The 15,436-nt window shown below is 35.3% G+C and overlaps 2 protein-coding genes across 5 annotated transcripts in view; one reads left to right on the forward strand and one right to left on the reverse strand.

Moving 5' to 3' along the window:
* The window catches only part of LOC137273322 (rab9 effector protein with kelch motifs-like), a 52,452-nt gene extending 49,480 nt beyond the window's left edge, over window positions 1-2,972 (reverse strand). The window contains exon 1 of the mRNA XM_067805904.1: window positions 2,805-2,972. The gene's annotated coding sequence lies outside the window, so the exon portion shown is untranslated. The remainder of the gene's footprint in view (window positions 1-2,804) is intronic.
* A 230-nt stretch (window positions 2,973-3,202) lies between these two features.
* Window positions 3,203-15,436, forward strand: part of LOC137273323 (proto-oncogene vav-like) — a 64,835-nt gene continuing 52,601 nt past the window's right edge. For all 4 annotated transcript variants that reach the window (XM_067805907.1, XM_067805909.1, XM_067805908.1 and 1 more), the window contains exons 1-5: window positions 3,203-3,433; window positions 8,305-8,421; window positions 9,403-9,458; window positions 12,486-12,572; window positions 14,032-14,146. In XM_067805907.1, coding sequence (XP_067662008.1) covers window positions 3,227-3,433; window positions 8,305-8,421; window positions 9,403-9,458; window positions 12,486-12,572; window positions 14,032-14,146 — 582 coding nt within the window. In that variant the 5' untranslated portion in view covers window positions 3,203-3,226. The remainder of the gene's footprint in view (window positions 3,434-8,304; window positions 8,422-9,402; window positions 9,459-12,485; window positions 12,573-14,031; window positions 14,147-15,436) is intronic.

Consider the following 15,436-nt stretch of genomic DNA (forward strand, 5'->3'; position numbering starts at 1 on the left):
ATTAATGTGCTATATAAATTCACTGCCTACCTTTAAAATACAGCACCACAAACTTTAAAAACATGTCAAAATACTCTTCTACATAATTGTGGGTGATTTTGTTCAAAAGCATGTTCTAGAAACAATGCCCTATGACCCCAGCATAGCAACAAGGTCGTCAAGCTCAGCAAGTGCATATAAGCTCTGCTTACTGATGTTTCATCTCTACACTCACATTTCTTTGTATTGTGAGGTTCTATGGTGTTATACTTTGTGTATTTTTATATTTTGTATTTTTCAAATTTAGACTCAATTATATACAGACTGCTGCCATAGAGCTGGAATATTGCTGAGTGCGGCATAAAACTAAACCCACTCACTCACTAACTAAATATAATTTATATTTCTGCTTCACACATAACTATATGGACCAAATATATTATAAATATAAACTGATATACAAATATATCTTTTTCATTCAGTACTTTGATCATTACACTGAAATGGAGTTTATTAGTATTTATTTGCTGAAGTGGTAAGAAAGCATTACACTGGACACGTCAGGCTTTTTCGTGCCCGTCAATGAATTCTATGTATTAGAATTATTTACAGGGTTTGGGGGTGGGTTTAGAGTTAGGGTTAGGGACGTAATCCAAAATTAGTAGGTAGATATCCGGTGTAATGCATGAGTATAATTTGTGTTCCCTTTACACTTTCAATACTTTTTTTTTCGTACACAAAAAGGGGGAGGCCAAAAACATCAAAAGTTAATGTAGATATTTTTGGAAACTGGCCTGAAACACTTTTCTGGCATGAAACAAATACAAAGATATCTTAATATCCAAGGAGGTAAGGCCTATGCACTATTTGTTGATTTCTCTAAAGCTTTTGATTCTTTACAAAGACATAAACTGTGGGATTTATTCAAAACAGGTGGCCTAAGTAGCAAAATGACAAACTTATTAAGCAGTATTTATGAGAATGTGAAAGCTTGTGTTAGGAGTACAAATGAACTATCAGATGCTTTTGATGTGCAAATCGGCGTTAGACAAAGTGTATTCAGTCCATTTTTATTCTCCTTCGTTATCAATGAATTAGCAATTCAAATTGAAAATAATTGTGGAAATGGTATCCAGCTACACCCAGATGTGTTTCAACTTTTTCTTCTATTGTTTGCAGATGACACTGCTCTTATTTCAAGTACAACTGTTGGTCTCCAGAAGCGAATCAATGAATTAGAAAGTTATTGCGAACAGTTTAAGATGAATGTGAATATGAGTAAAACAAAAGTAATTGCTTTCAAGAAAGGAGGTAAATTGTCTCGACACGAAAAATGGTTCTATAAAGGCAACCAGATTGAATCAACAACTTCATACAAATATCTCAGTTTATATTTCACTTATCACCTTTCTTGGTCAACCCATGCAAAGTACGCATCTATTCAAGCACAAAAGGTGTTATTAGGCATATTGAAAAACTTAAAAATACTTAGAGATTTAAACTTAGCATCCTTCTTCAGAATATTTGATGTTCAAGTCAGTCCAATTCTATTATATGGGGCAGAAATTTTGGGATCACAATACTTTGACCAACTAGAAAGAGTCCATTTATTTGCCTGCAAGAAGTTTCTTGGGGTGAAGAGGAGCACACCTAGTGTAATGATTTATGATGAGTGTGGTAGGTTTCCTCTTATTATAAATTCGCAAATTAAAGTAATCAAATATTGGCCAAGACTTTTATGTATGTCGTCTTATCGTTCACAAAAAAAATATTATAAAATGATGATTTTATATGACAGAAATGGACACACAAATTGGGCTATGAAGGTAAAACATCTTTTATTTACAACAGGCTTTAGTCATATGTGGTATGAGCAATATGTTGAGACTCCCTCAATGTTTATTAGGTTATTTACACAGAAATTGAAAGATATATACCAACAGAACTGGCTTGAGAAACTTTCCACTTCTACGAAATGTGATCATTATGCATCCTTTATGCCATACATTTATATCAACCATTATCTGTCATGTGTCATGATAAAATAATTTAGAATAAGTTTAGCACATATTCGCTTTTCATCTTTTGATTTGTGGATCGACAAAGGCAGGTATATGAAGATAAAAAGAGAAGACAGATTGTGTAATTCGTGCAATATTAATATATTAGAAAATGAATATCATTTTTTGCTCATATGTCCATTGTATGATCCCCTACGAAAAATGTACCGTAAAGAATTTTATTGTGTCCATCCATCTATAGATAAATTTTACTCCTTACTAATCTGCAAGAATCCTGATATAATCCAGAATGTTGCTATGTTTATATATCACGCTATGAAGCTTAGGAAAGAATCATTGCCACCGACCATCATCCGAACGTCACAAAAATGTTGTGTGAAAACATAATAGCACAAAGTTCTGTATATATATATATAGTCCTGAATAAGATTGATTGATTGAATTCAAGAAACCCTGACACATTAGAATATACTTAATAAAAGTCCTGCTCTATCTGATACAAGAAACATATTTCATTATTTTAAACTCCATATGCATATCCTGCATATAGCCTACACATTCGTGTAGTGTCTTGTAACTTGAAACAAATGACTATCTCTGATAAACTTACTCTGGAAAAGTCACTCACAGGAATTTATATCAGCGACCATAGTATATTATATCTATACATTAAAATATCATATCCTCAATACATACAGCCTTGAGAGAATATATCAAGTTATCCTGGCTAATATCGAATTCCTGTCGTAGTGCTTGCAGACTTCAATCGTTCACGATTTGTTGACATTGACAACTCTCATTTACCTTTCCTGCCATTCGTGAGTAGAAAAACATTGTATAAGCTGACAGTAGTTATTTCTCTTCGCTGACGTCTGGAGATTTCTTGATTAACTTAAGTTCAACTGACTTGACTGACACGTGAGTGCAGTCACTTGTAACAGTAAAATGTTGACCTCGCACTTGGTAACCATTAACGGAAGTAGTTTTATAGGCAAAATGGACATCCGGTTCTTCGGGCTGAATATAGATAACTCTTCAGACCGTGATGACCGGAAGATTATGAAAAATATCTTTCCCTTGTAATGTTGGTAAATAACATGTAGTGGATCGATTTCCTGTCTATAATACTTTATTTATGATATAGATATTTTTCATTGGTAGATATTTATATTCCATCGTTCTCTATTTCTCTTTAATTTTAGGCAGGAAGAGGAAGAAGACGCAAGATGGCGGACGATTGGCGACTGTGCGTTGAGTGGCTCGTCAGGTGCCAGATTTTACCAGAAGACCACAAAGCCACAAGGTCTGATGCAAATGCCTTTGATTTAGCCCAAGCTCTCCGAGATGGATCTCTGATTTGTCATTTGCTAAATCAACTATGTCCCGGAAGCGTCGACTTGAAAGAATTCAGCCCGCGTCCTCAAATGTCGCAGGTTTGTTTGTGTTATGGGTCTACCTAATTTATATCCTGGTTGTTACTATTTTTTGCCAGGTGACTCTTGACTACGTAAATTACATAAGTAAGTGCCTCATACTTTCGTCTGTTTTAATTACGTCCTATGATACGTAGGGGCTACTTTCATTAGGAGTACACTAACCATATGCACTTCTGACAGTTACATATTCCCTTCTTCCTTCTTTCCTGTACGTCGTGTGGAGAGCAACTGACAGGCCCCCAACCTCTCAGTGGTGTCCTGATACTTGGCTATTTTCATTTTAACAGTTGTATGTGTTATTCATGATGATTCTGAACCTAATCATAATCCAGAGTTTGGGTGTCAAGTTTCAGTCATGGTGTACAACTTAGTATTTTGTTGAAAAATTGTCCCCCAACAGTCTAGTTGTTAATACATGTTTTCTGCATGTATTTTTAACCAGAACTAGGGTTCCTGGTGAATAGAGTGATTTCAGTGTTTTAGGGTCATCTGTTGATTGTTACTTTATCATGTTAATTATTTACTTCAACAAATGTTGACAGCCATGGTAACCACTGGTCATTGATCATATGAACTTCATTCAAAGTATTCAATTTTATTTACATCTTTTCTTTTCCTGTTAGAATTTTACAGACATTTCTGGCCTTGTTTATTATGTCACTTCTCACCTTACATCTATGGTTGAATGTTAATGTTATTGATAGAACATGTTTGCACATAATTATGTAAAGAATCAGGAATATTGCACTTTACCTATCATGCCATATCATGTAAAAGAAAGGTCTAAATTCACACTAAAAGTTCACCTATGGATTCATTTTGTAATGATTTGTGGTAAATGGTGTTAGGCCAATGCACACAATGTAACTTGTAATGGATGACTGGGTTTCACTTTACACCATCACATTATATGGAATTCAGGAATACCAGAGAATTTAAGAAAAGAAGATTAATACACAATTCCTGATTACTTGACAAAGAATCAGGACCTACCTTTAGAATACAGCACCACAAACTTTAAAAACACGTCATAATACTATTTTACGTAATTGCAAGTGATTTTGTTCAAAAGCACGTTCTTGAAACAATGCCCTGTGACGCTGGCTTAGCAACAAGGTCGTCAAACTCAGCGTGTGCGTATAAACTCCGCTCACTGATGTTTCATCTCTACCAGCCATGTCATTACAGAAACCCAACAATGTTGCGAGTTTCCAGTAGTAGTTCCCGGCGGATGCAAGCACCAGTTTTAAATATTTTTTCTGTTTTGACTAATATGCTCATATTTCTTTGTATTAAGAGGTACTGAGGTGTTATATTTTGTGTCTTTATATATATATAAAATATATTTATATTTTAAATTTTAGTAAGAATGACTTACATTGGTCACATTGCGCCATGTGTATTATTCGCAGTTTTGGTCAATTAAAATAATCTAAATATATTATATATTTCGGTTTCAAACGTAACTATTCAGATCAAAGGAATTATAACTGTAAACTAATATACATACATATCTTTGTCATTCAGTAATTTGCACCATTTCAAGGAAATATTTATTTTTCGAAGTGGTAAGAATTCATTACACTGAATACGTCACCCATTTTCGTGCCCGTTCGGTGAGAGTATTCGATTTATTAGAATTAGGGTTAGGGCTAGGTTTAGTGTTAGGGTTAGGGTTTAGTGTTAGGGTAAGGGACCTAATCCAATATAGTAGGTAAATACATGAGTACCAATTGTTTTCCTTTTCCATTTTTAATACTTTGTTCACAAAGAAAAACGGGAGACCAAAAACGTCAAAAGTTAAATAAACGATGAAATGGTTTAATGTCAAAATTTAGGCCTGATGGAAATCGGCCTCCAGCAACTTTCACCTCTAGATCTACATATTTTCAATAATGATTCGAAGTATAACTCACCCTCGTGCCGTCACCAAACATGCCCATGTCTTACTCATTCCTTAACGCGATCCACATTTTCCTTACTGGGTTCCCTACAACACTTTTCTGTCATGAAAACACACAAAAATTTTATACAAGCATTCATTCATGCATGCACCTTGAAATCAACAACCGTTTTCAGTTCGAACCATAACGGCTCATTCAACACAGCATGGTATCTTGTAGATTACGGAATAGGACGATCGTGCCAAATGATATCGGGACCATTCGGCAACCATCAGTAGATTGAAGCACAAGCCACCAAGTCTACCCGTAACCTTCGTAATTGTCTGCAACCTATTCAACTCTTTCTGTTCATTTCCGTGACGTCACCGGAATGACTAGCTAAATTTGCACCTTGTGCAACAATGTGGACGTAGCTCAGTCGGTTAGCTGTCGGGCAAACAATCCGAAGGTCGCGGGTTCGCGTCCGACGAGTTCTCACAAACTGGTTGCCTGTCTCACTGACATGTGACCTACGGCTGGGAGCGTCCTCATGAGAAATTGTGGTGCTGAATTCTAATGGTGCTCCAGAATCAGGGTTTATGTGTCTATAATTCAGAAAAAAATATTGCCTACATCCCAAAGGTTTTGAGTCTTCCACCCTGATGGTTACTAACCTGGATATTTTCTGTCAACATAATGATATTTTCAGTTACCTGTAAATTTTTATGTGAAAATGAAGTATGTTTCTCACTCTTGTTCTTTCCTGTGGAAATACTGGATGTGTTCAGGTCCCCGTTAACCTATTTTACTTCCACCATAATCACTACAACTAAGTATCGTTGACTACTGCAATGGAAACAGACCAGGAATAGTGTCAGTTGTCAGAGTTTTTTTTAGATCAGTTGTTATGAGTAAGCTGAGTAATTGTTTTCCAACACCAAAGGCCATGTTGACAGTAACATGAATGCTAGGAAGTATGGCTGAAGAAGTACCATTATGGCTGTTGTTACTAGTTAAACTAGAGATTGAAATAAGCCAGAATTAAATGATTGTGTGTGGCTAGATTGAGTAAATCATGAAAGGAAACATAACAGGATGATGATGTTTTTGAACCAGTGTATTGAGAGATGGTGAGAAAGTGTTGGTGATAAGTTAATTATTAGCAGATTAGTATGTTTGTCATCAGGCATAATCCAAGTGAGAGTACTCAGAAATGTAAATATATGTGTGAGATTTTTAAGATTTGTAACTTTTGATGATAATCAGAAATTACCACAAAAATAATTTTTACCCTAAATCACTATATGGACTAGATGATGTATTCTTTGACACTTTTGAAAGAGTGTAAATGAGTTTAAATTTAAAGTTATGTTGGCAGTATATCAGCCATATTATGACTTAAAAAGAAGTCATACTGTGCATCCATCTTGTAAATGTAAATATTCTTGATGCACCAGCAGATTCCAAGAGGGTGTAATACCTTTTTACCAAATTGTGGTATGGTCGCATAATGGAACATTAACAAATTGCCCCAAACCTAGGTATTCGTGGTTATGCCGGGCATCAAATTCACCACAATAACCATGATTTTGTCACAGATGAATTGAAAATGTCATGTTATTTTTTGTCAAGTGCAAATTGTATTATTATACCTATGTTCACCCTGTAGTTTGTTTCACCTTAAACTCAAAGTTCATATTTCTAAACATTCTGTTCAAATTGACAGCTAAAAATATGTGACAGGTTTCTTGCTGTAACTTTGTTATTGTTCTATGGTGATGAGAGGATATGCTGTAGGGAGTTTGCCATAACTCTGAACATTCTTTGTAAAGTTTAAGAAATGGAGAAAATGATGTGGAGAGTTCTGTTTCATATCAGAAGTAGTGGTCTGCAAAATCTATGCCAGATTACAGAAATTTCTTTAACTCTCTCAACAGTAGAATGTCAGAATGAATATTACTGTATGCATCATCCATACCCTAGGCACTTGAATATATGAAGAAGGGAAGAAATTGTACTGAAAATCTACACATTTGGTTAGATTTGTTATCAGATATAGCTTTCATGTTAGAGAACCAAAAAGTTCAACTTTGATAGGGCTGGTTATCAATCTGGATCATAGAGTTTTTGTCTTTAAGTAGCATTTAAGAAGTTGGTATGATGAGGATGAAGACAGTTATGGATATACAACTTCTTTCTTGCAGTAGATACAACATTTTGGTGTAGATTCTAACACCGTTATCAAGCTACAGGTGAAAACGTTATCTGTCGCTTGATAACGGTGTTAGAATCTACACTGAAATGAAACGTTGTCATTAACTGCATATTGATAAAGTATTAATATATATTGGAGAAGTAACTTTGAGCAAAAATGGCAAAAAAAGTCTTGTGGCCAACATATTTCATGTCACTTCTGATTTATGACATTAAGAATATATTTAGTCTTGGATTTGCTATCTTAGCAGTGACCTGAACATGATTTGGAAGCAATATTGTGTACAATATTAGCAGTGGCATTTTTCCTTTTCGATTATATTTATTTGTTTTTCTTATCAGTACTTTCTGAAATGAAACTTTTTATCTAGTTCTAAACTTTGATGAAACTGAAACTTTTAAAACTGGCAGTAGCATAAAACAGTGCTTTCAGTTGAGTCATTCTGATTGATTTAGGTATGGTTTTGGTAACTTCAACCATTTTGTTTTGTCAGCTTGAACAAAGGTTTATTAGCCATTTGTGTTAGTTCACGATAGAAAATCTGGATTTCTTCAAGGCAAAGTTGTCATATATGGAACTTAATCTGAACACTTGTATTCATTGTTAAGTTCATCAAATTCAAGCATGTCTTTATTTTACTTCCTGTTCACTCATTACTATGCAGTGTTCATAATGTTTTCAAGTGCATGACAGATGTAAAAAATATTTTGTATAGTTAATCGGTCTGTACATGATGGTGATATGTAATTATGTCTTTTCTTTTTTTCCAGTTTTTGTGTATGAAAAATATTCGCACATTTCTGCAGACATGCAAAAAATCTTTTGGATTACATGACACACAGCTCTTCCAGCCCCAGGATCTGTTTGATGTGAAGGACTTTCGACAGGTAAACTCACAAATCTACATTAGGGCTTAACATGTTAACTTTTCCTTTGTGTAATGGTTAGAGCATCTGCCCAGAGAGTAGAAGGTGGCATGTTCGATCTCCACTTGCATCATACCAAAAGTCGTTAAATCACGGTACTTGTTGATAACTGTCAGGTGCTTGTCATTAATGGATACAACAGGACTGGTCAGCTTGGAGTCAGTGTAATGTGTCTGAGTGGGGTAGTCATGAAACCAGTTTAAGTCTGGGCTGGTACAAGCAGCCACACATACACGCATGCACATCGTGATATGTGTGAAATAATCTGTTCCATGTTATACCCCATTTCACCTCATCTAAACATGTTGACACATAATGATTTTTAAGGTTTTCAAATGCTGGTAAAGGTGGTAAAAAGATAACTATCATTCTAAGGTTAATGTTCTTAAACCATGTGAGCCGTAAGCTCTAAAAATGCTGGATACTGTTCCATCACCAGTACATATGAACAGTTAGTATTTTATATTCATGTTTACTTTAGTGGAAAATGGAAGAGATATAAGTGTTACTTACTCACTCATCAAGACAAATTGTATGCACCAACATAAACACAACATTGTAATGGGTTTTGATTGCAAGCTGTTATTCCGGACAACTGGCTTGAATTCTCAGATGAAACTTTGAAATTTATCAGATTATGTGATTAATTCTTTGAAAGGCAGTTTAAGTAGTTTGGGACACATGTTCCATCATTGTCATGATCATGTGACGTACAAATAACTTGGATATACACTTGACACATAGTTATTAATATACTGGACAAAATATGTTAGGGATATTGGTATTTTTATGATTCATATTTTATCAGTGTGACTAAATAGATAGATGACTATTCATTATTTCAAAATTTATATATATCCCTAACTACTTTTTGTCCAGTATATGTTTGATCTCACATCTTGTTAACAATGAAGTTTCTAATATGTTGCATTTCGGTTTTAGGTTCTGGAGACATTGTCAGTATTGTCGAAAACTAGTCTTGCACTGGGAAAAACAAGGTAATATTTGCTCTCCGATACCTGCAATAGTGTTGTTAATTTAAACCGATTGAGGTGAAGTGTAGGGTAAAGTTATCTCCCTTGGCAAATATGGTAAGTAATCACAAGAAGCCATTGTGTTGTTCATACACAGGACAACAGTCATTTCATGTGACCTGTTTTTAAAAGATCGCAAAGATTTTGGTGCGATCATCACCACTTTTTGAAGGCAGAATTATTATTTTTTTGGCTATAACTGATCTGAAGTGGCCATGTGGCTTCCTGATTTTGAAAGTGAAGGTGGAGTAGTCATGTGGTTAAAGCATTTGCTCTAGATGCCAAAGGCCCAGGTTTGAATCCCTGCATGGGTACAATCTGCGAAGCCCATTTCTGGTGTCCCCTGCCATGATATTGCTGGAATATTGCTAAAAAGAGCATAAAACTAAATTCACTCACCTTATCATGCTTACTTTGAAACCTCTTCACGACTGCAGTTCTAGTAGTTTCTTCTTCCTTGGTTTAAATTTAACAGATAGTATTGTTCTTGCAAGTGGACATGTACACTTTAAACCTGAAATGAACTAGGAATTACATTGTTGAATTTGTTCACTTTTAGTCATATTGTATGCTTTGAGATAGTGCTGGCATCATGATCTTTTACTAGTTTAGGGTGATAGAAACAAGAATACATATTGTATTTATGTAACAATGACAACATTTGATGAAGGTAATTTAATAACTTCTTATTATCAGAATATCATTTGAAAATAAAGATGTTTTGATTGGACTTTTGGTCAACATGCTCATTTTTGTTTACAAGTAGTTAAGGTTCCTTTTTTTGGGGGGGGGGGAGTTTCATCACAAAGGTTTTTTCTTTGGTTTATGTTTGGTGATGTAGCATGATTAAAGACCACCATGATATAACAGATGTATACAACAAATAAATATAGCTGGAACATTGCTTACAGTAGATAGACAGTGTTGTTCACTTCACTTACAGTGGTATAGGTGAACTTGTCACAATACATTTGATTACCTAATACTGTATGTATGTTATATTTTCCTGTGCAGAATAATGCTGTATGCTTTTGCTGTTGATCAGTGGATTGTCTGGTCCAGCCTCAATTATTTACAAACAGCAACCTTATAGCTGGAATATTGCTGAGTGCAGCGTTATACTAAACTCACTTTCTTATATGGGTAATTAAACAAGGTGTATAGGGTAGGGCTGGCTGGCTGAAATTGTCAATAATCAAAAACTTTGATAGGTAGACTTATGGAACAATTATTGATCAAGAACTTGTATTATCGATAATATCTTGCATAAACATTCTTAAGGAATTTAATTAAAGTTTTAATTTACATACAGTACACAAAGTTACATCTTTTTTGATGAGATTCATACTTCTAAATTATGTTCAGAATGATGTGTCTTCATTTTTGCTGAAAGTTGCTTCTTCGATATTTAGTGATAGCCAGTCATGGTATAAGGAGTGCCTTGGTATGACAATGATAATGTTTTGTTTGTAGAAGTTTTCCTTCTGTATCTCAACATGAGCTCCATGAGCACCCTTACTACAACCAGATGGCGCTGCTAGCCACGTAAGTCAGTCACATGACTGATGCAAGCCTTTTCTGTTCAATCATTGGTTGGCTTGAACTGCAGGCATGTTATATGCATATAGTCATCAGTTTGCATATGTGAGTCAGATTGGTCCATATAGTTTGTATTGAACATAGCTAGAAACTGATATGTATGTGACATGTAACAAGTTTAGTTAAACATGTTGAAAGGGATACTAACACAGTTTACCACTTTGTGACAGTGGTGTTTTGTTGTATTACTGCACAGTTGGTTCAGTAACATCTGATTTTACTCATTTATTAATATGTACTTTAACAATGTTTAATCTCTATAATTTCTTCCGTTATGCATTATGTTTTCCTCGTGAGCCTTTATCTCTGTGATCTTTGGGTATGACTGTGATTGCAGTATTTACCCAGTTTTTAAGTGTTCGTTCATCATGCTGAAGATCCTGTTTTGATTCCCCATTTGGTCACATACTGAGAATGTGAGATACTGGTGGTTTATTGCTAAACGCCATACTCAGTTAGTTTGAAATTGTTCAGTGTCATGATTTAAAAACAGATAATGCATAATAGTTAAGAGATTATATTTTTGAGTGCATACATTATATACATCATATGGGTTGATATGACTGGTTACATTGACGAATTCATACAATTAGTGTAACCTTGTAATGACCTCAGTCACTGGACCTTCACTTCCTAACTTGGAAACAAGGCTTTTTTTCCTTCCAGTGAGGATTTGTGATTTTCTTTCAAAAAGAACATACTGGAAGTTAACTTGATGGAATTAAAATGAAAATGATGTGGTCGTGTTTGGCTCTAATCATAAATTATTAACCATGATAATATTGGTGATTTTATGGGCAGGGCATTTGCCTGTCACTTTTTTTGTGACAGCTATTTTAGGTAATATGGGTGGTTGACATGAGTCAATGCAGCAATATCTTGATTTTTATAGCTCTCCAAGCACTAAGATAGTTGTACATTAATGTTAATGTATGGTTCTTACGATTATCTCAGTGCTAAGAGAGCTTCGAAAATCTGGACTCAGGGATTTTTCTCATCATAAGATCTGTACTGAGGGGTACATGACACATACGACAGTGCATATCTTGTGATGAGAAAGTATCTATAGCCATCGGAAGGTGCAAAGGGGAGAATCCAAAGACCTTTATGCAATGAGATGTGATTAAAACAGAAACATCTGTACTGAGGGGTACATGACACATACGACAGTGCATATCTTGTGATGAGAAAGAATCTATAGCCATCGGAAGCTGCAAAGGGGAGAATCCAAAGACCTTTATGCAATGAGATGTGATTAAAACAGAAACATGATACTGATCAGTTTGAGATTTGTAAACTTGTCATATTCACCCATGTGATAACTGTGTGTGATACCTAACCTGTCTTGTATGAACCTTGATGTCTGAAGCTCATGGCTCCTGTTGGTTGTAGCGGATTCCCCCCAGATAGTCAGGCCCAGTCCAATCATTATGCTGATGATCCTGACAACATCTATGGAGAGTTACCTGACATGGCAGTGTAAGTAAACAGCTGCCGGACCAGTCTTTGCCTTTTGTCTAGTGTACTACGTTTATATCATCTACCAATTCAGGTCCAAGGGGCAACAATGTTGGCACATTGAGAACTGATTCAGAATTAAAGACATCAGTGCAAGTCAGCAAGAGAGACTACCGTCCCTGGATTTTTACTTGTATTTGGCACAGTTAGTTTCAGGCTTACAGACTGGGTTGAATTGGAGGCTGTCTGATTGGAGGCTGTCATGCCTGTGTTCATTTGTCACCTTAATGGTACATTGGTAGTCATTACTTTGTGCTAACATCCCACAATGTCCCAAATAATGCTGATATAACTAAATACTTTAAGCCCATGTCACGTGAAATGTTGCAAAGTATTCTGTTTGCATGTTTGCAAGTAGCCTAGAGGGCATGGTATTTGTGAAGTTTTGAATTAGTTTAATAGGTTTACCCACAGGTGGGAACAAAGTTGTTTCAGCTAAAAGTAATTTATTCAGAACAGTTGAAATGGAAATAAAATTACATTGTTTGAGTATGTTACAGTAAATTTAGCAAGTGTAAGCGATTGGAGAACGGTACATCATTACGCAGTAGAACTATTTAAAAGACAAGTGTAATAAAAGAATTGAAAATGCATTTTAAGTTCACCTTATGAAAACCTCTGTAACCACAACTCCTATTGTGATATCTAACTTTTATCACATAAAGCCTGTAACATTGTATACTGAATTGAAAAGATATATTCTACCCATCAAAAGTTTAAACTCGCTTAAAGCACTCACTATATGTCATATATATATATGCATGGTTACATAAAAGATAAATTTCTCCACTAGCTTGGGAGAGCCACCTGCAATCCTTATGCAGATGAATTGCTCGAGGATAAGGCATCAAGTTGCTGAAATGCATGTGCAAATATCATGCGAACACCTCCATCTTTGTGTAAAGTCTTGTTAAATATTTTTACTGAGTTTCATCATTTGTTGAACTCATGACAATCTTATCAATGTTACCAATTTATTTTACAATACATCACTTAATGTGTAAAGAATACCTTCAAACAGTATGAAATATTTTCCAAAATGTAACATAAAACAGTTGATTGAAATAAGTGGCTACATTTACACTAGTGAGTCTAAGCTTTTGATGGGTAGTATATTTGCAATTTCATCTCGGGTTCATATGGACATTTTACTGATATGAATTGATGCATTGCTTTTGCCATGTTTGCAATGAAGCATATTTCCGAAATTACCTTTTTAATGATATAGGCCAGATTCTATCAAAATGACGTCTTTATAGTTCTCCAAGCTAGATAAACAACGAAAAAAGTATGAATGATACATGTCGTTATTATAATACAGTTTGCTTAAAGAGAGGTAATGTGATAATACTGGTATGTACCAATCACCATTAAGTGTGAGGTGATGTGATAATACATCTATGTACTGATGTGTGTGCAGTAAGAATGACCTGGAGGACACAGAAGAACTGTATGACTGTGTGTACCAGGACGAGGAAGACAAGATCTACGATGACCTATGTGGATTGCAGCGTGAGGAGCATCGGAAATCACAAGTAAGGGAGACCACTCATAATGTCGCTACAAAAGCCTGGAAACAAAATTGGTGGCCAATCCTAGTCTTTATCAGACCAGATCAGTTTTATTTCTTGTTTTTTGTCCCCAGAAAGGCTAGAGTCGGGAGTGGGGCGGAATGAATTTTTGAAGGCATTGTTATTCGATATAGTCGATGCCTCGTCTGTCTGTCCGTCCACCATCCGTCTTCATTTTGTTTCCAGAGCATAACTCGGAAACCGTTCAATATATTTAGAACAAACTTGATAGATATAGTAATCTCAGTCTATGGTTGTGCCTTTTGCTATTTACATATTTTTGGCATTTATATTTTTTTATCCCCCCGGCATGTAATGATTTATTATTTACTCGGTTTCCATGGAAACGTTTTGGACCTAGTCTGAAAAGTGAGAGGTGTTTCGTTTCCGGAGCAGAACTCAAAAGCCGTTCAATATTTTTCTGCAAAACTTGGTAGATATATCAGTCAGAAGCTGAAGTGGTCCCTTTTGCTATGTACAGGTTTTTGTGATTTATTGTTTTCTTGGTTTCCATGGAAACATTTCGGACTCCTCAAAATGGAGAGGTGAGCTTCTTTTCCAGAGCACAACTCGAAAACCATTTCATATCTTTCAACAGATCTTGGCAGACATATGAGAAAGATCTTAAAATTGTGACTTTTCTGATATATGGCATTTATAATTTTCATGAATTCCATGGAAACAATTCAGACTTAGTCTAATAAAACAATGAGTAACTGTGAGATGATTTGTCCTTTCAAACATGTTGGGACCGGGGTGATATGTCATCTTCTGATGACTCTTGTTTTTCAAGTTCACACTTGCTGAGGTGCTCGATGGACTTGATTTCTACTTTCTAGCATAAATATTGTTAGAGTCCCTGAGAACAGATACCAGTGTATCTGCCTTGCATAGTCGAAGTCTTGTTGCCGTATATTTTGAGTTAAGGATTTTATTTTTTGAGAGGGGAAAATTTCCTTTCCTTTTTCTAATTCTTGAAAACAATATGAACAGCAGATCAATAAAACAAGAAATAGAACTGGTCTGGCCTCATGTTGATACAGTGTATGTCAGTATTTTCATGACTCTCAAATGACACAAGTTATCTGTTAGGGTTGTGTTCATGCCTTTACTTTTACATTACTTTTATGTATGACCCTTTACCTTACTTATATGTATGTGAGCCGTAAAGCTAAAGCATCTCTTCAGAGGTAACTAAAATGGTGATGTGTAACCTGACTCCTTGCCATTCATCCTTTGTAATGTTATGACAGT

This window comes from Haliotis asinina, chromosome 2 (assembly GCF_037392515.1).
Source record: "Haliotis asinina isolate JCU_RB_2024 chromosome 2, JCU_Hal_asi_v2, whole genome shotgun sequence".
Lineage (NCBI taxonomy): Eukaryota > Metazoa > Mollusca > Gastropoda > Lepetellida > Haliotidae > Haliotis > Haliotis asinina.